Source organism: Vicugna pacos, chromosome 19 (assembly GCF_048564905.1).
Source record: "Vicugna pacos chromosome 19, VicPac4, whole genome shotgun sequence".
NCBI classification, from domain to species: domain Eukaryota; kingdom Metazoa; phylum Chordata; class Mammalia; order Artiodactyla; family Camelidae; genus Vicugna; species Vicugna pacos.
The window spans coordinates 26078033-26104043 of record NC_133005.1 but is presented as its reverse complement, the minus strand read 5'-3'; the positions used below and the strand labels follow the sequence as shown (position 1 = coordinate 26104043).

The 26011-nt window shown below is 39.4% G+C and overlaps 2 protein-coding genes, 1 non-coding gene and 1 pseudogene across 3 annotated transcripts in view; 2 read left to right on the top strand and 2 right to left on the bottom strand.

The window, feature by feature from the left end:
• Window positions 1–2641, top strand: part of GSS (glutathione synthetase) — a 33406-nt gene extending 30765 nt beyond the window's left edge. The window contains exon 15 of the transcript XR_012061697.1: window positions 2564–2641. The gene's annotated coding sequence lies outside the window, so the exon portion shown is untranslated. The remainder of the gene's footprint in view (window positions 1–2563) is intronic.
• ACSS2 (acyl-CoA synthetase short chain family member 2) overlaps window positions 1–26011 on the bottom strand; it is a 45318-nt gene that overhangs the window by 7691 nt on the left and 11616 nt on the right. The window contains exons 3-7 of the mRNA XM_006202623.4: window positions 5728–5819; window positions 5427–5530; window positions 5100–5172; window positions 4759–4834; window positions 4484–4598 (exon numbers count right to left, since the gene is read on the bottom strand). Coding sequence (XP_006202685.1) covers window positions 4484–4598; window positions 4759–4834; window positions 5100–5172; window positions 5427–5530; window positions 5728–5819 — 460 coding nt within the window. The remainder of the gene's footprint in view (window positions 1–4483; window positions 4599–4758; window positions 4835–5099; window positions 5173–5426; window positions 5531–5727; window positions 5820–26011) is intronic.
• TRNAS-AGA (transfer RNA serine (anticodon AGA)) lies at window positions 1365–1437 on the top strand. Its single transcript has one exon. It is a non-coding gene; the product is annotated as a tRNA-Ser (tRNA).
• LOC140687502 (small ribosomal subunit protein uS4-like) lies at window positions 19557–24813 on the bottom strand (annotated as a pseudogene).

Genomic DNA, 26011 nt, shown 5'->3' with positions numbered 1-26011 from the left:
TTCACCCCTGCTATTATTCCTGATCACAGCACCATATTTCTTTCCCACACAGCACATACTTCCAATCATTTTATTTAGTTATTTGCTTGATTACTGTCTCCCCAACTAGATAGTGATCTCTATGAGTTTTGTGGCAGATCTGTCTGTACTTTTTTCCCTACATCCCAACACCTAGCAAAATACCTAGCACTCAAATGGCATTCAGTAAAATTTTGCTGGATGAATGAATATGCACACACAGGCCTGCACACACACATATGTACTTAAGGGACTAGTGGCTCATCAGTAGGAATGTGGACACCACACAATTCAGAAATGCAAAATTAGTCAGAGCCTGCAGGTGAGGCGGGCACCTTGCCCCATTAGTTAGTAGCAAAATAAGTCAACGGATCTTGGTCCAAGCATCCTTTCTTGTATGTCCAGACCTCATCCACATCTGAAGTTTCCTACCCCAGCTCCGCCCTTGCCTTTACACCACCCGTACCAATGGGTTTCTCATAAAGACACTTGCTTGAGGTTCCCTTCAGGAGGAAACCTTGCTTTATTTTGCTTGGTGGAAAAGGACCAAAGTGGACTTCTCCCAGTAGAGGGATGTCCCTCTATATTAGAGTGCCTTTGATAACTACTTCTGGATCCGTCATCCTGAAATTTTTCTCAACTCTCCTTGAAATTGTTTTACTTTCCTGGTTATATCACCTCTTTGAAAAACCAGTTTTCTGAGTCTACTCTTTGCTGAGTGACGTTGAATTCTCTGAATCGTCCAAAAGTTGTACTGGATTTCAATTCTCAGTTCTGCCAATTCCTAGCTATATATGACCTTGGGCAAGTCACTCTATCTCAAGTCACTCCTTTTTAAAATGATAGTCATTCTTGCCCTAATGCTCTCACAGGATTTGGGGAACATCAAAAGAGAACTTTATTACCTAGTGACCATCAAGCCTTATATTATCATAAGGAGTAGGGAAGATTGATAAATGTCAGGAAGGTAAGAAGTTAGTTCAGTTCCACTGAACTCCTTTGGGAGGTGAAATGAGAGTATGATGATGGGTTTGCTTTGGCTGTTACAAAACTTTCATATTAATTAGCTTCTTGTTAGATGGTCCTGGCTGGTAGGTAGGCATGATAGTGTACGAGAAACACTCTATCCCCATTACATGGCTAGATGGTAATTTATTGCGGGCATATGTGGCTTTAAAACCCCAGAGTGTTAGACACATGCTTTCATAAATGATAAAATTACCACTCCTCTCTTTATGTACTATCAGTCCCTTACTCTGGAGAATTTGAAGTTTCTGGCACATAAGCAGCATAAGAATGACAAGTTCAGGCCAAGAAAGACACCATTAAGAATAAAAAGAAGGAGGGGAGGGTATAGCTCAGTGTTAGAGTGCCTGCTTAGAATGCATGAGGTCCTGGGTTCAATCCCCAGTACCGCCATCAAATAAACAAACAAACAAACAAACCTAATTATCTCTGCCACCAAAAAATAAACAATTTTTTTTAATTTAGAAAAAAATTTTTAAAAAAGAAGAAAAAGGAGAAAAGCTGCTCAGAAGCTAGAAAACATAAAAATACACCCTATTTTTTAATTGGAATAGCTATATGGGTCTACACATACATTGTCACATAGTCTTTTTTTTTTCCCAGCCAAACAATCTACTTGAGATGAGAATAGTATTTAAGCAGAAGTGTGTCAATATTGCTTTAGGCAAATGGGGCTGGTCTACAGTGCTGGTGTGGATTATCATAAAAAAAAGTACTAGGTACATGTAAGGGCAAGGCATAGTTACACTGTGGCAATGAGGGGACTCTTGCAATCTTATAAAACTGTTTCCTTTGTGGGTGTGTGGTAAGAAGGGGTGCGGTGGGTATTCCAGGTGTGGAGCAGATAACCAGCACCAGGAAGCAAAGTGAGCTAAATTAGTGGCACAAATGCTGGCTGTGAATTAGGTGTATACTTATAAGGGCCCAGAGCTTTGAAGCAGGAAGAGGTTTGGATTTTCTGAAATAAGAAGAGAGGAGTTGGCCTTATTGGTCCAGGATAGCCTCAGGGAGGGCAGCTGCCAGGTGTGAGAGAGGAACATGAGGAAGCTCACGCGTGTTATGGCTGAGAAGGGTCTCTGCCAACTGTGCCAGGCCCTTCCTTGAACATTGCTTAAGGATGAGGGGGTTTGAAGCTTTGCCAATATTTCTGCAGCTTTTACTGCAGTTCTCAAACCAACAAACCTGAACTTTGTAAGCTTATTTTTATGGTCTTTAGTGTCTTGGTAAAATTTGTTTTCACTTCCAAGAAACAAAAACTCAGGAGCCTGTGGCCTGAGGGTATTAAGAATTATGAGTTTAACATTGTCAATCAACTACACGTCAATAAAAAAATAAGAATTAAAAAAAATTACAAGAGTTTATTTCTTTTCTAGATTCCCTTTTAGAAATGCCAGCCTGTCTGCTATGTCAGAAACAATAACAGCTAACATTTATGGAATAGTTGCTATGTGCCAAACGCCTTACATATATTGACAGGCACAATTATCAGGTAGGTACAATTATTGTCCTTATTTTGCAGATGCGGAAACTGAGGCAAGAGCGCTTAAGCACCTCGCCCAAGCTCCAACAGCAGCAGGTGACAGAGCCTTGACTTGAACCCAAGTAGTCTGGCCCCAGAGCCTACTCTAACAGCTAAGTTTGTTTCCTCTTTCAAGAGAAGATCTTAGGTCCCTGCCTAAGTTTTAAAAGGAAAGCAGCGTCCCCTAGGAATCAGATCTGTCTTCACCATGCTAATGAGAATACAGAAAAGGGGGGCTTATATTTATTATAAGCCTAAGAGGTTGATCATAGCAGCTTTAGAGTAAGACACCGTATGAGGATGGTAAAACTCAGTGGAATATTGGCTTTTATGTATTGTTTTAGTGAGGGAAGCAGGTTCCTTTTGAGCATGTATTATCATCTCTCCATTACTGATAAGGGAACTGAAGCCCAGAGAGCTGAAGTGACTCATTCAAAGTCATACAGCTAAAAACTGGTATCTGGATTCCAAGCCCAGTCTCTCTTTTATACTAATCTGCTTTGAGTGCCCACTTAGAGATCTCTCTTCTTAGAACCACCTACAATGTAATTTTTGTTCAGTTTAGCATTTAGTTATATCAGAGAGTTTACGTGCAGTTTGTAAATCCCAAAGTAGTTTATAAATATATTTAAGAACCTTCTCTGCTGCCCTATATAAGACTTAGGTTTTCATTTGTAATGCATATCTAACTTGATGGTGGATTCCCTAGGTCAGGGTCAGTACCTCCTCTATCTGTTTCTCCTCCTGTCTCTCCTGGCTCTGCCCCAGCTAGGTGCGCAGTAAAAACTTTCTGACAGGTTACTTTGTCCTCTCTCCCACAGTGGTCCTGAGCAGAAGGAGTGAAATGGGATGTCTATTGCTACCACTCTGAGATCCATGCTCTGTGCTGATTCAGAGAGACAGCAACAGGCATTTGGTTTCACAACCCTTCAGAATGACTTAGTCAGCAAAGGACCCAGGGGCAGAGAGAAGGCGGTTAGGTCTGGCAGCCACCTCAGTGGGGCAAACAGGCAAAGAGCAGATGGACACACAAACAAGCACGCAGGGAAGCAGTGCCCAAGGCAGTGCAGAGTGGATACCTGGGGCCAAATGCGCTTGGGTTTCTCTTTCAGCTTACCCTGTTAAGAGCCCATGGAAAGGGAGGTGAGCAGGGTTCAAGTATAGGGGAGTGGGAGGGAGGGGTCAGTGTGCCCCAAACCTCTGGCTGCCCCCTTTCCCTCAGGTACCCCTCTTACTGGTCCTTCCAGCCTCCATTTTCCTGATCCTATTCATAGTCACTGTACACTCAGAGCCTCTAATGCTGAAAGGGGTCTCCAATCTCCCTAGATGAGACTGAAGTCCACTCAGAGCCTTAAGACCACTCAGAGCCCCTCAAGTCACAGAATCTCAGGAACCCTCTGTCCTTCCAAACCCTGGAGCTTTCACCCTTCATGTTCCTTAGACCTGGAGGCCTCCATTGGGCCACCAATGCTCTTCCACCATTTCCACCAGAAGCACTGAATCCAAAGCTAACAAGGACCATATCTTGAGGTCCAGATCCTGGTCCTTCTATGGTGGGACAGCACAATTAGCCCACCCCAAGCCACAGCCCAATAATAAGATGACTACATATAGCTACCCAAATCAGCCCATTTTAACCCATGCCCAAGCCCTGAAGGTCCCTTGTGCCCATCAGAATACCTCAACCAGCATGAGAATCTTCTTCACAATCCCTCATGTCAAGTTCCCAAGGTACAAGGGGTTCCATACCTACATTCAAGGTCCCAGTTCCCAGCCATCCCTGCCAGAGAAGCCATTCCTAGGATTGCTCCCAGATCCTCAGCATTATGATGAGGAAACAAAGAAGGACATTAGGAACTTTTAGGCAGGAAGAGGGAGCAATTCTGAGCCCAGAGGAGGGCATAGCAGTACCAGACTCACCTGCACATCCGGGCATGGCCTCTTAATTGGGGGGGACTGGCTGGGAGAGTCACTTGTGCCCAGTTCTGCCCGCCCTAGGTGCTTGACCACAATGCAGCATCTCACTGGAAAACCCCTGGAGGAAAGAAAAGCCTCAAGTGGTGGGTGGTTGGCTCAAGAGAGAATTTGGCAGGACCTGCCCATGTCCATCAAGGGTAGAGGGGACAAGGGGGACCTGGCACTGGGGAAATGCCCAGTCAACTGAGAGCAGTAGCCAATAAACCAAACACACTTACTTCTCCCGACATTTCTCCAGGGCATCATCAGCCAGCTCCTTCAGGTTCACAAGCTTTTCCCCCCTGTAGAAGGCGTCTTTGGGGAGCAACAAACATTCCAGGCCTTAGGAAGGCATCACACTCCTAGCCCCTTATCCCTAGTAAGCACAGTGTTCACAGTCCTTCCTGGGTGGGCCTTTTGACTCAGGCTCTTCCAGCTGATTTGAGCTGACAGGGGGTTGGCTGAGGTGGAACCAGGAGATAAAGGGTAGGCTGTCCTGAATCCCAAATACCAACTAGCTGACTGGAGACCAAGACTTGGGGTGCAGGGGTTTTAAAGAAAGGGTGAGAGAATTAGTCACCTGTAGTGATGAGAAGGCTGCAACTAGAATCCAGGATCCGTTCACAAAGAGAATCTGCAGAGAAGCCTGCAAACTAGGGAAGGAAACAAAGACTGAGGGAGAGGGAGACTCAGAGACTGAGTAAACAGGGAAAGGAGTCACTCATAAAACCTTCAGGGTCTTTAAGCGAAGGTCCTAGAAGAAACTGGTTAACTGATAAGGAACCTATGACACAAACATTCTAAACTCCTTAGTCTGGTTCTTAAGATCTTCCATCATCCAGGCCCAACCTACTTCTCTTGAGCCCCATTCCCCAACTGGGTCCCTTTTTCCAACCCAATTTCCTACCACAATGGAGTGTAGAGCCCCAAGGCGGGCACACGCCAGCATGGCCACCACGAGCTCCGGTATCATGGGCATGTAGATGGCCACTCGGTCACCCTTCCAAATGCCTGCAGGTAAAGCACACAGACCATGGACTATGGTGGACCCTTCCTGCTGCTACTTGCTCTCTCTCATCCAGCTACCCCCTAGCTGACCTTTTCTGTTCCCCTGTTACCAGGTTCCTTCTGTTCCTTGTCTGCTTCCCCCAAGTCCTCAGATACCCCAAGGCTGGACCCTCCAGCCTCTCCCCATACCCCACACTCACCCTGTTTTCGGAGAACATTGCTGAACTGACACACTTGGACCAGAAGCTCACGGTATGTGATTTGGGTGGTCTCCTCTGGCTCATTGCCCTCCCTGAGATACATCAGAAAAAGCCAGTCATTAGGGAATATAACCTCTTCCCCAAACAAAAAATAGAAACAATCATAAAATCCATTCAGTAACACCAAGGCCTGGGAATGTCCTGTGAGGGTGAGCCATCTGCCACCACACCTTGAGCTGACTGTCCAGCCAGTTTGGCCTTTCAAAGTATACTTTATACACAAGCTGTGTGTCACTGGAAAATGCACTGCCATCTCTGAGCCTCATTTAATTTGATAAAATGGGGTGATGGTCCTTTCTGTTCCATCCTAGGCATGTGTTAAGGAGAAATGATATCATGGCTATGTGGTTCTTCCTGAAAGTGATATCAACAGTGCATTGGTGTTATTCAAAGTGGGGTCTCCAGATCACTTGTACCCAAATCACCTAGGGAACTTGTTAAAATGTAGATTCCTGAGCCCAAACTCAGACCTACTGAATCACAATCACAGGGTCCAAGAATCTGCTTCTTGACTCCAAGCTGGTATGAAGAATCAGAAGGTATTTCTGATGCATATTTAAAGTTTATGAATTGCTACCCCTCTATCAGCTGATTGCTGTCTACCTCCTCAGCCTTGCCTGCCACTCCTTTCTAGTCTTCATCCTGGCTTCCTTCATTTATTCCTTTGCTTATATATGTATAGAAATAAGGCACTAATGAACAAGATAAACATGATCCCTGACAACATGGAGCTTATATTCCAATGATAGCACAGGAAATATACAAGTAAAAATACAACTAAAATAATTTCAGATTATGATAAGCATTATGAAGGATAAAAAGAATGAGTGACTAATAATAATAATGAGTGACTGAAAATTACTTTTTAAACAGATATCTTAAGGGATTTTCATGACTGTATGCAAAGATTTAACTATAAAAATATTCCCCTCATGGAAACAACCCAAATACCCACCGAAAGATGAATGGATAAAGAAGATATGAGATACATATATACACACCACACACACACACACACACACACACACACACACACAATGGAATACTATTCAGTCATAAAAAAGAATGAAATAATGCCATTTGAAGCAACATGGATGGACCTAGAGATTATCATACTAAGTGAAGTAAGTCAGATGGAGAAATACGAGTATCATATATCACTTATATGTAGAATCTTAAAAATGATACAAATGAACTTATTTACAAAACAGAAATAGTCTCACAGTCATGGAAAACACACTTACAGTTACCAAAGGTAAGGGAGAGGGATAAATTAGGAGTTCAGGACTAACATATATAAAATAGATAACCAATAAGGACCTATTGTATAGCACAGGGGACTATATTCAGTATCTTGTGATAACCTGTCATGGAAAAGAATCTGAAAAATAATATATATATATATACATATATATATACACACACACACACACACACATATATGTATAACTGAATCACTTTGCTGTACACTTGAAACATTGTAAATCAACTATACTTCAATTAAAAAATGAAAAAAAAACACATTCAAAAGGCATAAACATAGTCCTAACAGTTCATCAATAAGACACACACACATACTAAAGAATATTCCCCTCAGTAGTTTTTTCAATTTTACGATTTTTTAAAATAAGTAATACATACAAATGTTACTACATAGTAAGATATGTAATGCTGGCACAGGGAACTATAGTCAATAACTTATAATAACCTATAATGAAAAGGAATATGAAAACAATATGTATATGTAGGACTGAATCACTATGCTGTACACCAGAAACTAAAGCAATATTGTAAATTAACTATACTTCAATTAAAATAAAAAGGTATGTAATGAGAAGTGTCCCTCCTACCCCTATCTTCTAATCATCCTGCCTACTGGCCAATTACCTATTATGTGATGTAACTTTCTAGAAATAGTCAGTATGCAGAAAGGGCCACTCCTAGTAAGGTGGAGGATGTTGGGCAACAGAACTAGTGAAGAGTGACCAAGAAGTCACTTTGGAAGAAGGCTACACTGTTAGCATCTTTCATAAGGTCCTTGGGATATTGTTGATAATGGAAATTTAAAAACTGTATTTAAAAGGTTGAATTTTAATGCTGTTCAGAAGAGAAATAAGTACCTCACAGTGCTCAACCAAGCACCGAATGGGCAGAGGTAGAAAAGAGCTGCTTTAACCATAGGACAGGCCTATTAGACAAGCATATATACATGCATTTATGTTTATATATTCTCATTTTTCCCATACAAATGATGGCATACAATATACACTACTCTGTGCCTTATTCTTTATTGAGTATAATAGACATCCAATAAACTGCACAAGTCTTAAATATAGAGCTTGATCATCTTGCTTTATTTTTAAATTTAACAATATACCTTAATATCATTTTCCATCGAGACTTATAGTGCTGTTTCATTTTCTTTATCATCTGCATAATGTTCCACTGTTTGTATGTGCCATAATTTATTTAACAAATAAATGTTTCAGTGAATATCTTCATGTCATTTTACTCACTTGCAAATATATCTGCAGGATAAATTACTAGAAGTGAAATTGTTGAATCGAAGGATGTATGCATTTTAAATACTGATAAACATTAGAGGATAGCTACTTTAAGTAAGATGGTCAGGGAAGGCCTCTCCCTGGGGAGGTGATATTTGAGCTAAGACCTGAGTAATCAGAAGTAGGCAACTATATGAATTCTTGGGAAGAGTATGCCGGGCGAAGAGAACATTGAAATTTGGAAAGGCACTGAGGCAATAAATAGTTTGGCCTATTCAAAGAACAGAAAGGAAACTATATACTAGTATGGCAGGAGCATAAGTAAACAAGAAGGAGGGTAAGAATTAGAGGTAGGCAGCATCCAGATCATGTAGGGTCTTGTAGGCATGGTAAGAAGTTTGGATTTTATTCTTAGTAGGTTCCTCCGGGCCTCCTGGCTTCCCTTACCCACAAAAGCCCACACTTTTAATCATGCCATTGCCCCTGCTCAGAATCAGAATGACTTTGCTCCTCCTTCAGGTGCCAGCACCACATAGCCCTCACTAAATACTACAGGTCATTTTGCTCCCTCTCCTCCCTTACTACCCAGAGTACTTATGAAGGAGGTAACTGAAACCCAGGGAGATGCAGTAACTTGGTCAAGGTCACACAATAATAAGTGGCAGAGCCAAGAATAGAGCCTCAGGTCTGATTTCAAGCCAGGACTCTCTTCTCATAGTGTGAAGGACAAGGTTAGCAGGGAAGCCAGGCCTTTGGAGGTTTCACAGATTATCAGCCTCCTGCCAGCTCCTGGATTGATGAGTCAGTTACTATCCTTTCCTTGCCTTAGCTCTCCTAGGGCTGAGAGGAGATAAGCACAGAGAGCTCTCCAATGTGGGAAGGAACAGGGAGAATGGAAGCTGGAAAATGGCCTTGAATGCCAGATGCAAAAAAGCCATTTCCTTAACTGGCTCACTGATGAATGCCACTGGAACATCTCTAGTTATGGCTAAATGCTGACAATATATCAAGCACCCATGCATACATGTCCCCATATGTGTACCACATACTAGCTGACCTGTGTGTGCTCACATGCATAAAATCACATGTACTAATATGCAAGCACTGTAGGCATAGAAGCTGCTCATTTGCACACATAGGCACAAAAAGCATAAATATATGGACCCAGGACACAGGCCTATCTGCAAGTATATGCACCACACATTTATGTACCCACCTATGTGCACAGTTTGCCTCTCCAGAAACTCTCTATCAAATTATTCTGTTTTATTTTCTTTGTGGAACTTTCCATGATTTGAAATTATATCATGTGTTTTATTCACTTGTATATTACCAGTTCGTTCATTGGAATATAAGTTCCATGAGAACAAAGACTTGTCTGTCTTGTTCATTGCTACGTTCCTCGCACCTAGAATACAGCCTGGTACATGGAAGGTGCACAGGAACAGATAAGCACAAACCTATACAAGAACAATTTACTTGAGCCCACTTCTAGTTACATACACACACACAGAGTGTATGTCCTCTTTCTGGTACTGGGCTCCAGTTATACATTATTGACATAGACATCTTACCCCTTCCAGTGTCTTCTTCCTCTGACAAACACACCTGGCTGGGGGCCCTGGCTGGATGGGAGGGGAGAGGGAACAAAGCACTGGCCTACTGCAAGATCACAAGCCCTCCAGAATGTTTTAAAACAACATCTAATTTAGTCTCCTAACTCCAAAGAAATCCAAAAAGGCCATCTGCTGTGCCTGAGGTCACACTGTGGGCTGTAGTAGAGCAGGGGGCAGGATTCAGGGTCTGCCTCTTTCCTCTATACTGAGAGTTGCAAATGCAAAAATCAACAGGGTCCAGGCAAGTAACATAAATGAGTGAAGTGGATCATATGAAAGAAAATTATCACTAGAGACAAGAAATAGTTCACTTTTCTCTTAACTTTTATATAAGAAAATAGTGACATATTGAGTACATAAAAGGTGCACAGGAACATATATGAGTTCTTTAAATATTTTGGATATTAATCCCTTATCGGACATATCATTTGCAAGTATCTTCTCCTTTTCACTAGGTTGCCTTTTCATCTTGTTGATGATTTTCTTTGTTGTGCAAAAGCTTTTTAGTTTGATATAGACCCATTTGTTTATTTTTGCTTTTATTGCCCTTGTCTCAGGAGACAGATCAAAACACTACTGCTAAGACGTTTTCAAAGAGTTTATTGCCTATGTTTTCTTCTAGGAGTTTTGTGGTTTCAGGTCTTACATTTAAGCCTTTAATCCATTTTGAATTTATTTTTACATATGATGTAAGGAAGTAGTGTAGTTTCATCCTTTTGAATGTTGTTTGTCCAGTTTTCCCAGCACCATTTATTGAAGAGACTGTTTTTTCCCCATTGTATATTTTTGCCTCCTTTGTCATAGCATTAATTGACCACATAAGCATGGGATTACTTCTAGGCTCTCTATTCTGTTCCACTGATCTATGTGTCTGTTTTTGTGCTAGTACCAAACTATTTTGATTACTAGGGCTTTGTGGTATAGTTTGAAAACAGGGTGCATGATACCTCCAGCTTTGTTCTTCTTTCTTATGATTGCTTTGGCTATTTAGAGTATTTTGTGAATCCATACAAATCTGAATGGGAAAAGATATTTGCAAATTATATGTCGAATAATAGGCTAATATCCAAAATATGCAAAAAACTCATACAACTCAATATCCAAAAAACATTCTGATTAACAAATGGGCAGAGGATCTGAACAGACATTTCTCCAAAGACATACAGATGACTGTCAGATACATGAAAAGATGCTCAACATAACTAATCATCAGGAAAATGCAAATCAAAACCACAAGGAGATATCACCTCACATCTGTAAGAATGGCTATTAAAAAAAAGACAACAAATAACAAGTGTTGACCAAGATGTGGAGAAAAGGAAACCCTCATGCACTGTTGGTGGGAAAGTAAATTGGTACAACCACTAAAGAAAAGAGTAAGGAGATTCCTCCAAAAATTAAAATAGAATTACCATAAGATCCATTTCTCAGTATTTATTTAAAGAAAACAAAAATATTAATACAAAAATATATATGCATCCCTATGTTCACTGCAGCATTATTTATAACAGCCAAGGTATGGAAGCAACCTAAGTGTCCATTGATAGATGAATGGATAAAGAAGACACGGTATATAAACAATGGAATATTACTCAGCCATAAATATGAAATCTTGTCATTTACAATATGCTAAATGAAATAAGTCAGACAGAGACAGACAAATACCATATGATTTCACTTATATGTGGACTCCAAAAACCAAACCAAACAAACAAATGTAATGAAACAGAAGCAGACTCATAGATACAGAGAAAAAACCAATGGTAGCCAGAGGGGAGGCAAGTGGGACAATGGATGAAATAGATGAAGGAGCTTAAGAGCGTACAAGCTTCCAGTTATAAAATAAATATGTCTTGATGATGTAATTGTAATGAGATGTCATCTCACACCTGTCAGAATGTCCATCATTAAAAAGTCCACAAATAATAAATGCTGGAGAGGGTGTGGAGAAAAGGGAACCCACCTACACAGTTGGTGGGAATGTAGTTTGGTGCAGCCATCATGGAAAACAGTATGGAGATTCCTTAAAAAACTGAAAGTAGATTTACCATATAATCTCACTCCTGGGGATATATCCAGAGGAAACTCTAGTTCGAAAAGATACATGCACCTCAATGTTCATAGCAGCACTATTTTCAATAGCCAACACATGGAAGCAAACTAAATGTCCATCAGCAGATAACTAGATATTGAAGATGTGGTATATATACAATGGAATACTACTCAGTGATAAAAAAATAAAATAATGCCATTTGCAGCAACATGGATGGATCTGGAGATTGTCATACTAAGTGAATTGAGCCAGAAAGAAAAAGAAAAATACCATATGATATCACTTATACATGGAATCTAGAAAAAGACAAAGGAACATATTTACAAAACAGAGAAAGACTCACAGACATAGAAAACAAATCTGTGGTTATCAGGTGGGTAGGGGGAGGGGTGGAGGGATAAATTGAGAGTTCAGGATTTGCAGATACTAACTACATATTAAAACAGATAAACAGCAAGGTCCTACTGTATAACACAGAGAACTATATTCAGTACTTTGTAATAGCCTATAATGAAAAAGAATATGAAAAGAAATATATATGTGTGTGTGTATATATACATATAAATGAATCACTATGCTATATACCAGAAATTAGCACATTGTAAACTGACTATACTTCAATTAACAAAAGAAATAATGTGTTCTATGCATTTGTGCATAAAGCATTGCACAAATGTGAAGCACTTAGATATAAGTATACCCTCAAGTCTCTTTCCCTTTCACCAAGGGAGCGGGGAGTGAGAACAATATAACTTGACCACTTAGCAGCTAAATGTTCCCTCTGGTTAGTCCTGGCTGAACAGGGAGAAAGGCTGGAGGAGGAGGTGGGAGGAGGCAAACACCAAAGACTGAATCACAAATCACTTAGAATGACAGAAGAGGATAGGGCTTTTGATGTCCACCACTCTTATTTATAGATGAGAAACCCAATGCTCAGATGGGAAGTGATGGCCTCAAGTTTACTTAACACATTAGTAACAGTATTATTCTAAAGCAGAGCTATCTAACATGGTAGTCAGAAGCCAAGTATAGCTACTGAACATTTGAAACGTGGTGGAGGAATTGAATTTGTAATTTAATTTAATTTTAATTATTTTAAATATTAAGTTACCTGTGGCTAGCTCTAGAGTCTAGATATCTAGTTCAGGGCATTCTCCTGCTAAATAACATGGCCTTCAAAAGGAGGATGTGGTTTCCAAAGCCAGAATTCACATAAAAAAGAAAATCAAAGTGCAGGAGTCCTGAGAACTGTAGGGTTAAAGTCCACCAAGGATGGATTTTAATGTAGCTATATCACCCAAGAAAACTGAAAACATACATCCATATAAAAACTTGTACACAAATGTTCATAGAGCATCATTCATGACATCAAAAAGTGAAAAACAACCCAAATATACATCAACTTAAGAATGGACAAATAAAATGCAGTATATCCATACAACTGAATATTATTCTGCATAAAAAGGAATGAAGGAATGATAATGCTACAGCATGGATGAACCTTGAAAAGATTACAGTAAGTGAAAGAAGCCAGACACAAAAGGCCACATATTGTATGATTCCATTTATATGAAATATCCAGAACAGTCAAAGCCACAGAAACAAAAAGTAGATTATCAGTTGCCTAGGGCTGAGAAGAGGAAAGCTGGAGGAAATTAAAGAGTGAATGCTAATGAGTATGGGGTTTCTTTTTGGAGTGGTGAAAATGTTCTAAAATTGATTGTGATGATGGTTGCACAATTCTTTGAATATGCCAAAAATCATGAAATTATACTTTAAATGGATAAATTGTATGGTATGAATTATATCTAAGATTTTTTAAAACTTGTGATTTTGATTGGAATTGCAATAAACATATAGATTAATTTGGGGGGAAGATATCTTTACAAATCTTTCCTTCCAGAAAGATTGTGCCTTAGCACTATTCATTCATTCATACTGTTTATTCATTTATACTGTCTTTATCTGTCTAAAGACTTGGCACTTATTTATTTTATTTTTAGCATTATAGTCATATGTAAACACCTGTTTCCCTCACTGGATTGTGAGTTCCTTAAAGGCAGGCAGGATATTTTTTTATGTTTCCTCCTTAGTGCTTAGCACAATTTGACACACAGTGGGCACTTAATACATAATTGTGAAATAAACAGATGAAAGAATGAATGAATAAATTTCTCTGCTCACATGATCAGCCAGATCCAGGCTGATCAGAGTGAGGAAATATGGAAGGAAAGGGGATTATAAAGGATACAAACAAAGAAGACAGATGCTAAACACACAGGGGCAAATGGTAGGCACAGAGAGAAAAAGAGTGTAAAACTTGTGGAATGGGTTTGAGGACATATCAAGAAGGGTTTATTGAGCCCCTACAATGAGCTCAGTTCTGGACTCTATGCCATGGGAGAGCCTGGAAGAAGCCCCTGGATCTGAGATTCAGGCTATGGGACACATGTTTTGCAATCTGAGCTATTATTACACCCTGCTCTCCTGCCAGCTATTTTTGGGCCTTGATCCAGGGACCTTGTGCCTGTCCCCTTGGCCAAAGTGGCTTTGGTACTGGTTGGATTCTGCAACTCTTCTCTATTGAGAAGGCAGACCTGGGCCAGTATAGAAGAAAACACTTTCCCCACTGCCTACATGCCTTCTTACAGGAGGGAAATCATACACACTTGTTCCTATCATCCTATGCCCCAAAACAAGTGAATGAGGGCAGCCCTCTCAGCTCCTTTATTATCACAGCATTTGGAATGCTGCCTAAAACAGGAGTATGCCTGGAGCAGAAAAAGAAAGTGGGAAGAACAGCCAGGGACACCATTTTACATGTACATCAAGTCTCTCAAATGTAACACACACATGCAAAAATACTCATTATAATGATTCTTTGTTATTTAGGTAGATGTCATAGTTTAAATCAGTAGTTTTCAAGCTATGTACTCTGTTCTTGTGGGTACCTGAGCAGGAAAAATTTTAAAAGAATAAGTGTCCAGATTCTCAACTTCCACATGTAATCTTTGCTAACATTGATCTGAGTTAGTTCTCCTTTCCCACTTTCTCCCACTTTATAATACCTCTCTTCCACTTTATAAAAAAAAAAAAATGCCATCTCTCTCTCTATCCCAAACCTTATGCCTATACAATGCTGAGGTTAAAAAAAAAACCTCCAGAGTGCCAAACAAAGGGACAATTTAAGAATGCATAACTTCAGAGGGAGAGCCGTAAGAAAGCAAATCAGAGAGCTCTGTAAGAAATCAATATTGAAAGGAGTAACATCTTAATTCATTTGATGACAAACTCATGGCAAACTGCTTGCCTTATTTCTCTTAGAATTATAATTCAGAAGTTAAATAATTATCATAAGGTCATATATTAACATATTTGCTTTAATTGAAAAAGAAGCTAGGTATTTTCTAACAAAGTAAATCTGAGTTGGTTATGTGGACAGCGAGAACTGGCTATGTAAATTAGATTATATGGTGGACATTTTCTATAAATTACATGAGCTAAATTTTCAATTTCAAGATTTTGAAAAAGATATAAAATATGCACATGTACACAATATAAAACACATTGGAAATTAGATTCTTGGAATTATTTAATCTTATAATAAAATGCTTAAATGTGAACTTTAAAATGTATGAAGAATTACATAGTTTTTCAAAGTTCTTTTAGATCACTAATCTCAATAGTTATTTTTCAAAGGTAACTTGCCACTGCCCACCACATCAGAACCATCTGAGGAGGTTATAAAAAATACAAATTGGAAATCTTATTCTTTGAAAATTCTGATTCAATAGGCTGGGTTGGGTCCAGGAATCTGGATTATTAACAAGATCCTAAGGTAATTATTTAGAGCCACCAGACCTAGATTTATTGTTTACCCTTAATTCAATGTTTGAATTTGCACAAATTTCCCCCTCTTTCTGAGCTTAGTTTTCTTCTCCAAGGTATAAGATGGGAGGATGGAGTCAAGAAAAAGGGGGATAATCTCTAGTGTATCTTAGACTCCTTAATTCTCATTTCTCCCTTTCAGAGGCAGGGGAATGGGCCTTAAAAGTCAGTTTCAGAGAAATGAAGTTTTTACTTGGGGGAAAAAAAAGAACTTAGCTGAGGTAGAGACCTGATAAAAATAATGAAATTCCTGCCTCGCTGGTTTTGTGTAGACCAAATAAGAATCTAGCTAATTTCTTACCCAAGTACAGTACAAAACTGCTTTATAGGTTATTACCTCACCTGATCTTCACAGCTGTTACAGTAGGTAGAGCAAGTTTTGTTATCCCTGTTTTAAAGATACAAGAAATCCAGAAGAAGTGGATTGCCAAAGTCCACACAAAAGGAATTAAGGAGAAATCTAAATCTAGGTCCCAGGTTTCTGACTTCCAGGATAGTGTTTGTTCCACTCTACCAATTTGAAGTGTACCTAAATGAACATGGAGAAGCCTCTCTCCTAAGAATCTCCAGGAGTACCGTGAAGCAGCAGAGAAAAGTCCTATCAACTTTGAGCTTTAGCCTATAGTGAAGATCCTACTCACCATGATCTCTTCAGTATCCTGAGAACTTCTTGAAAGACCCAAAACCTCAGGCAAGGAAGCCCACATTGGTCTACATTCACAGTCCTTGGCAGTGCTCAAGTGTCAAAGGAACACTTGTATATCCATTTGCTCTAGAGACATGTCCCCAACTCTCCTAGAAATAAGGGAAACATTTGTCCCCATCATTTCCTTCCTAAATAAAATTCCAGCTCACAAGTAAAAACCTTGCCCCTACCAGGTTGTAAGCTCCATGAGAATAAGTACCAGATTTCTCTTGTTTATTGCTATATTCTATGCACCTATGCAGTACCTGACACATCTCCATAAAATTAATCATTTAAAACCTGCTGCTAGAAGCTAGTAGATAGTCCATGGAGAATGACTATCCATAAGTTGCACCCTTACCTAACAGCATATACAAAAATTAACTCAGAATGGATCAAGGATGTAAATGTAAGAGCTAAAATAATAAAATTCAAAAGAAAAAAAATCTAAAAACAAGAAAAACCTGCTGCTAGAAGCGAATGGATTATCTATGGAACATGGTTATCCACACAAATAAAATTAGCTTTCTGTCAGTTTGGGTGTCACATTTGGATTCTCTGACTTAAAATAGATAAGACAAAACAGGAACAGACTCACAGATACAGAGAACAAACTAGTGTTACCATAGCGGAGAGAGGTGGGGGAAGGAGCAAAATAGGTGAAGGGGATTAAGAGGTACAAACTGCTAGATGTAAAATAAATAAGTTACAAGGATGTAATATTCAGCATAGGGAATATAGTCAATATTTTAAATAACTTTATATGGAGTTATACATAATCCATAAAAATATCAAATTACTATATTGTACACCTGAAACTAATGCAATATTGTAAGTCAGCTACACTTCAATTAAAAAAAAAGATAAGACAGTCATTCTCAAGAGTAGCTGAAACTAAAGTTCAACAAGAGACCTGTGTGACTACTCATTTGGATAGATTTACATGTATTAAAATATCATGGTCAAAAAGAAACAAGCACTAGTTTTAAAAATAAGCCTCTAGCCAAAAATTATACTCAGAAATTCAGGTGTTAATATGCTAATGAAATATTTCCTGCAAGGACAACTCTATGTTGTATGTTCCAGGATGAACAGCTTCAGGGTCTTATTTTATTTAAATAAAATAATGATTCTCCCAGCTAGTAAAACCATAAGGCTTTTAATAAATAGATCAGAACTTAGAAAGTTAGATGAAAGCTGTTCTCAAAGCCTTATATCCCAGCTGAAGCTCTCTCATTCCTAGGCAGGAATGCTATCATAACAGGGAAATTAATGGACAGGGAAAGAGCTCTGAATTAGAAGTCAGGAAAACTGGATTTTTAGGCAAGCTTCACTACTTCTCACAATGTGAGACTTCTTCCAAATTATTTCACTTCTCTGAGTCTCAGTTGCCTCAACTGTAAATGAGAGGAATATTCATTAAACGTGCTTTCTAGGTCTAAATTTTATTACTCATTCTGGCTAAGAGTAAAAAAGAGGATTAGAAAGTGAGAATTGGGAAAAGCTTCACAAAGAAGATGGCATTTCAAATGGTTCTTAAAGAATAAGCAGGATTTAGACTGGCCCAAAAAAGGAGCAGAACAATTCAGGGACACAGGAACAAGGTTGGTTTAGATGCAGGAGTGGAAAAAGACAGGCCCATCTATAGGCCAATGCCAATTCTAAATAGCATTTTCATCTATCAGTGGTGTCTTTATATAAAGCTAAATTTATTTAACACAAAGGACTATGCTTTGTGCTGTTATGTTTTGTCTATTATTATGCAGTTAAATTATCTTTATTTTTAATTTAATGATAGTGAAATAAGTTGATATTTGCAGTTTCAAAAATATCCTTACTTTATAAAATTTTACATTGGTAACTCTTTGGGGGGTCCCTGCTGAAATATTCATAAGATTTTTCATAAAATGCATAATTCATAAAATACTCATAAAATTTCAATCATTGGTATAAAATGAAAGATCAAACAATTCAATTTAGACCTTAAGCTGTATTTTGTAGGTTGTAAGATTGAAAAAGAACATCAAGGCCATGAAAGTCAAGAAAAGACTAAAGGAATATTCTAGATTGAAGAAGACTAAGAAGACATGACAATTACACATCACATGTGATTCTGAACTGATCCTTTTGCCATTAAGGACATTATTAGGACAACAGGCAAAGCTTCAATGGAATCTGAGGATTAGATGGTAGTGGTGTATTAGTATTGATTTCCTGATTTTGATAGCTTAATTATGGTTATATAGGAGAAAGTCTTTGTTGGAATATACGCTATTCTGGGTCTGCATTTTACCCTCAAATGGTTCAAGAAAAAAGTTCTTTATATTGTACTTGCAACTTGTCTTTTTTCTTTTTTTTTTTTTAAATTAAAGCCAATGTTTTATTTTGATAAAGGTTACTTTAAGTCATTTTAGCAACTTTATGCCGTTTGAGTTTTCATCAGTTTTATCCTAGTCCAACAGCAAATCGGGCAGCACAATTTAAATTGGTAACTTTCAAAAATTTAATTCTGGACACAAGTAAAACTGCCTTCCGTAAAGAAAGCAGGGCACAGTATTCAGTAGGGGTTGTTAATAAATTCCGCTCATCCGATAGACCAGCATACAAAATCTAGCGCTCCTAAGAGGCAACAACTCTGCCGTCGCTCCTGCCAACTTTCCAAGTTGAAAAGTACAGCTAAGTAGGTCGGCCCGGCGAGGAGCCGAGCCCCAGTTGGATCGGCGCCCCACCCGGGGCACCTCACAACTCATCAAGAAGCCAACCGGAACCGGGTGGCCGGCGGCCCACTGCAAACCCCACACCGGGCGGCGCGGGGCCGTACGCGCGTCCCGACTAGTCTCGGCGTTACCAACGGTCGGAAGCCGCCAGCGGGCCCGTACCCCTCGCCCTCCCACCCCAACCCCGCTCGCCTCCTTCATGGGCGCCAGACCCCCTTTTTTTTTTTTTTTTTAAAGTGTTGATCCTATTTTATTATCTGACTAGAAAATTAGACAATCCACCAGTCCAGGAGGGTTTGGATGAGCTTAAACTTCCTCCTCATCATTGCCAGCTTCAGCTCCACTCTGGCCCTTCTTGGTGTTCTTCCTCTTCATGAGGCCTCCTGGTAAGGAGAGTAGAGGGAGGAGATAGATGTGCTTCTGGGAGTCTAGACAGACAATGAAGGACCCTATGTTTACTACCTGCTTGTGGATCCTAATATGGTGCTGGTGAATCAGCACTCAGTCAGGGTGGATGGACTTGCCCAAGACAAGCCTGAAGACCTCTCAAAAAAAATCTTTGATCTTTAGGTCTAGGGTATAATCCAGATTCACCTTGCCCTTGTGTAGCCCTTGGATGCAGACGAGTCACTGTAGCACGGTCTTGCTTTCAAATAGAGGTGTTTAGCAGCAGCTCCAGCTCCTGACCAGAGTAAGGTTGACCTTCAGACCTCACATTTGTCCGAAACCCCATATATACTGATTAGCATCAGCTCTTAATCGAGGTGGGATTTCTTAAAGGGTCTCAGTAGGGTCATGTAGGTGTTGCTACAGACCCAGCTCCAGGCCACTGACACATTGGCTTCACTCTCCTGTCTGTACCAAAGCACAGGCCCCAGTAACTGAGAAAGAGCTGTGCTTGTAATTTTCCATAAATTTAAGAATGTTTTAAAACTTTAAAGACTGATAATATAGACTAAAGAAGGTTAACATATATAGGGTTGCATATGCTTAGTTTAAATTTTATTCTGTAGATAAAGAAAAGCCAGAGTCTCTTAGATTAAAGGATGCTTCTCCACCTCAAAATTTTTTATGTACTAAAATTTCAAGCCACAGAGGACTAGAAATGGATGATCTTTGCCAGAGTGGCCACCCCAATGATCAGTGCCTACTGCTTGCCAAATCATAAAACGAAGGGAATAAGAGGCTAGCCCTTACTTTCATAAGCTTAAGATCTTTAATTAGAGCGATCTAAACCACCCACCACCTAAGGCCAATCTTGGGAAACAGAGATCAAGGAGAACAAGAAAATGTAAGAGTAGGAAATCACCAAAGGAATGCAAAAGAAGTGTGAAAAACATGAAACACTTCTAGAAATGGTGAATTTTAAGCCAAGTTTGAGAAAAGAGGCTAAGTTCACCAGAGGAAAGAACAACATTTTGGAAGGGATAGAAGTCATATATAGCTACCAGTCTTGAATCTCTATGCCTAACAATGCCCTTGCACATGTGTAGCATGTATGAATATTAGCACCAGCTCACATTAATATATCTTTTCAGTGTGTTTTCTCATCTTTCATCTCAGCTAATCCTCATAGCAATTTTTTGAGTTTGGCAGTACAAGATTTGCTATCCCCATTTGAAAAGTCAGGAAACTGAGGCTCAAAATGGTGTTATCATTTGCCGAAGGTCATAAAGCAATGGTTAGGACCTCTGCTTGCAGATCCTCAGGCAGGCTTTTTGGTTGTTGGTGTTTCTTTGTTTTTTGTTTTTTAAGATACATATGATTGAGAGAGTTATCTTTTCAAAATATAACTCTGAGATGTCATACCTCTACTTGAAATTCTTCATCAGCTCCCTAGCACTTGTCACAGCTGTAATTTTACATCTCTGTGTTTGAAACACAAATTCCTGATCCTCCCCCAAAGCTTCTCCTCCCAGTTTCTTCTCCAGCTCGACTAATAGAAATTCCATTTTTCCCAATGCTCAGACCAAAAAAAAAAAAAAAAAAACCTTTGAAATTTCTTGACTCCATTCTCTTATACTTATGATCAAGTTCATCAGCAAATCCTATTGGCTCTGCCTTTAAAATATTCCAAAATATCACCACTTTTCATAGCCTCTACTATTATCTCCATTATCATATATTGCCTGAACTGTTGTCAGTGCCTCCTTTCTGGTCTCTTTGTTATTGTCCTGTTCCTCCCATCCATTATTCTCAAGGTAGTATGCAGACTATATACAGAAGATATTCAGTAAAAAAAAAAAAAAAGAAATTGTTTAATGAATGGATGAATGAGCACATCTCAGGTAAGGAAAGGATGTTATTTCTTTTAGGTTTCACCTTTAAATGTGTTTAGCCTTATAAATTATCATTGTAAACTGCAGTCAACGTTTCTAAACCCTCTAAGTAAACTACTGGCTAGACAAGTGACAGATTGTCAAAGAAACTAAGGCTGTGTCAGTAGAAGTATAACATCTACAAGAAAGAATGCAAGTGTTCTTCTGTCCAGAACTAATTACAACTGTTATGTGATCTAGCCAAGTCATCTCACTCTCAGAGCCTTAAGGTCCTCATCTGTCAAGTGTTGTTGTAAACCATACCCAAGTTCAAAAAACAAGGGACTAATTATACAAGTACAATAGAGAGGAGACAAAGCTTATTATTAGAATAAATAGAAAAGTCTTAGGCATTATGGGAGACTGTAAATTGAGTAGTAGAATGTGGTTGTTGATAGGGCTAATGTGGTCTTAGATATATAAAGTCAGAGCAAAGAATGGTAATAATTCCCTATCCAAGGCAGACAATAGCTAGAGTACTTCATAAGTGATATTGCCCAACTAGAGTATTTCCATAGAAGACTGACATGGATGATGAAGGAGTTGTTCAAGAAACTGTATCATGCGAGGAACCTGAGAATGTAGACTCAGGAATAACTCACCCATAAAACAAGAACACTGGACTAGATCAGGAGTTTTCAAACTAAGCTTTGCAAATCCCTAGAGGTTCCACCTACATACCTCACAGAGACCACAGTGATAAGGTAAAGAAGCCAACAGAATGTGGCTCTGGTCCTCTAATCTATGCTTCAACCAGATCAGCTCTGCTCTTACCTGTTTTAGGAGTTAGGCTTTGGCATAATGATAAAAATAGCTAACACACTGTTTGCCAATCAGTAAGCCCTTTACACAGATTATTCCAATTATTCCTCACAAGAATTTGTGTAATAGGAACTGTTATTCTTCCCATTTTACAGATGGGAAAACTGAGGTTTAAAGAGGTAAGGCAACTTGCCCAACTAGTAAGTGTTTGAGTAGGGATTGAGACCTGAGCATAGGAGCATAGAGCCTACTGCTGTTAATCACTAAACATATAATATTATATTTGAATAAAAGGATTCTAATGCTTTTTTTTGTTTTTTGGGTTTTTTTTAAATACTTTTATTGTGGTGTCTGATGCTTTTCTAAATTGAAAATTATTGAACTACAAGATCTTCTAGGCATCTTCTGGATTTAATTTTTTTTTTTTTTTTGCAGGGGGTAGGTAATTAGGTTTATTTATTTACTTTTTCAGTGGAGGTACCAGGGATTGAAGCCAGGACCTCGTGCATGCTAAGCAGCCGCTCTACCATTTGAGCTATACCCTCCCCCTGGCATCTTCTAGATTTAAATTTCTGTAAATCTACATTTGGCCTGGAAAAGGGATATGATAACTACCCTCAAACCTGAAGGGATGTCTTACGGAAAAAGAATGAAATTATTCTATGTGGCCCCAGAACATAGGACTAAGACCAAGGGAAGAGGATAGAGTGGGGAGAAAGCTATAGAGAGGGACTATATCTAAGGACTTTGTAACAGAGCTGCCCAACAGTGGGATAGGTAGTGTGTAAATTCTATGGTCTTGGTAGTGTTCCAGAACCAGAATGATCATTTATGGGGATTGTTGCAGATGGAGATATTGGGGCTACAATTCCTGCTTTATACAGGAAGTGGACCTCAAAGTACTGGGACTGAGAGTCTCAAATTCTCATGGAGATTCAAGGTATCAGACACTGGGGATCATTACCAGTGACCAAACTCTCCCATACCAAATGCAGGCAAAGGGGGAAGGCCCATCCTCAGCTCCAAGCCTCCTGTATTTACTATTATAAATGTGAGGCTGCCCTAAGGCAAGAACCCATGCTCCCACCTAACTCCCTGCTATCTTTAAAGGATAAGATGCCAGAACTGGCTCCCCCACCCCACCCCAGCCTCTCCTAGCTGCCTTGCCACTGCAGTTTCCTACATTTGTATAGAAATTCTGAAGGTCAGTGCCAAAAGTAACTTTAGCAAGTAACCTGTTCACCCCTGACAGTTTATAGGTGAAATAAAAAAAGGCTGAGAAAAAGGGCATTATCTAAAGCCATTCTCTTCATTAAATATTTACTGAATACACTAGTATAAGACGTCAGCCCAGACAAACTCAGGTAGCTGACGTGGAGCTTAGGACACTGAATCAGGCCTCAAGACAGTCTTACTGTTAAATATGTTAGTACATATAACAATATATCAATATATAACATACACTATTATTATTATAATGCATTTATTATTCATATTCCACCTGCTTCCAAAAAATGACTAGTGATTTGAACAAAACAGCCTATTTGCTCATTTTTACTTTATAGAGGGGCTCTTTAAGGCATCAAGGGTCATGAAAGTCAGGGAGAAGTGAGAGAAGAAAATTAGAGATCCATCTTAAACATGAAGTCCTCCAGCCCTCCTCCACAATCTGCCTGTCTGATACAAGTGGAGAAAGACTGTTCCCAGCAATAGTTATTTCCCCACATATCTCCCATTAACTTAAAGTGTTAATGTTAAAAGTGCTTATCTTACCAGGCAAGGGGAGCAGACTCTTTCTCAGCCTCTTCACTCCAAACTTTCTAAAACCTTCCGTTTCTCTTACCACCTCAATAGAAGCCCAGCCTGCCTACTGAGTCACCAGAAAGTCATTACAGGTTGCAACAGAACTTCTAAAAATGACTTTCTCTTCAGAAACAATCATAATATCCTGAAATATCAGTGCCAGAAGGGACATTGCTGAGTATCAGTAGTTCATCTCCCACCAATCACACAAAGGTAAGGCTCATGGAGTGGAAGAGAATTGTCTGAGGCCATCTTTTTTTTCAAATTAGTGTTTTTACTTAGCAAGTACAGTTGACCCTTGAACAACGTGGGAGTTAATCTGCATATAACTTATAGTTGCCCCTCCATATCCTTGATTTCTCTACATTTGCTGATTCAACCAACCACAGATCATGCAGTACTGTAGTACTTACTACTGAAAAATATCTGCATAGAAGTGGACCCATGCAGTTCAAATCCATGTTGTTTAAGGGTCAAATGGTATATTTTAACAAGTAAATACACTGTGTGAAACCAGTGGAGATATAGATGGAGGGCAAAAATGTCCCTCCCTTCCCTTATCACTGAAATGAACTCCAGGACATAGACCTAGATAATTAAAATTCCTTGGACATGAATGCTAGGACAATACACTCTAGGGCTCTGGCTTTCCATGTCACCTTGACAATCTTCTTGACCATGGGCTTATCTCACCTTCCCAACCATCCCCACTTTCTCAAATACACACACTCACATACCCTACCAGGATCTGGAAACTTCTAAATACCACACTCCAGATTCATAATCAGGAATACACAGGGATCCTGAGAACAGAGCTTCTGTCCTAAGGTCACTCCTAAAGTCACCTACTTCTCAGAAACTCCAGTTTCTAAGGAAGGATTGAATAATAGTCTGAGCATGTGGAGAAAGAGAGCAGTGATTTCAGCTGAGGTTGAGGGATGAGATGGTGCGGAGGTAATGACAGCACAGATAGCTGAGAGCAAAAAGTGGAAGAAAAGGACTTCACCAAATTTCTTGGGCTTTGGAGATTAGGGTACTCTCCTGGAATAACCTAGAGAATGAGCAGCTGTTATAAGTCACCAGAATAACAGCTCTCAACCACTCTTTCCAGCCTCTTCCCAAAAAGACTTTAATTAATCCCCTAGTCTTCCACTGTTCCCCGGTATCCCTTTAACTAGCCAGCCTCCAGTCCTTGAGCTATCTCTAATATCGCTCACTGATTCTATCTGAGTGACTATTCTGATAACTTTGTCATTGATTTTCTTCTCACACATATACACATAAATCCCCACTAACACCTCTATTTGCCATAATAGCGAGAAGAAAGTGCAAAAGAGGTTGAAATCAAAGCCTTGTTTAGATGGCAACTTTAGCCCTTGAGCAGATGATTGCGCGCCTCTGAAAGAGGTAAAATGTTATATAGACTAAGGGGACTCTTGAGTCTTCTTGCTTACTTTCTTTGCCTGTCTCCCCACTATCTACAGATCCAGTTACCTACGTTGGTTTCTTCCCTCTAAATTAGTCTAAGATTTCATTGTTCCACTCCATTCCCATCATCAATATCCCAATTCAAGCATCTCTACCCCAAGTAACAAACTGCCAGCTCTCTGGCTTTACAGTCCCACTTCCATATGAATCCAGATTAATCTTCTTAAGCCCAGCTGTGACCACATCATCCTTCTGCATAAAATATTTTCATAGGTCTCCAAAAATAGTCAAGATCTCTCATTCTTGGACCTCATCCACTGTTAAAGACAACCTTGACTCCTCTCACTCCCCATACCCAATCCAAGTCACCAAACTCCATTGGCTCTTCACTCAAAATAGATACAGATTTTGACCTCTTCTAACCACCTTCAAGGTACTACTGAAGTCTAA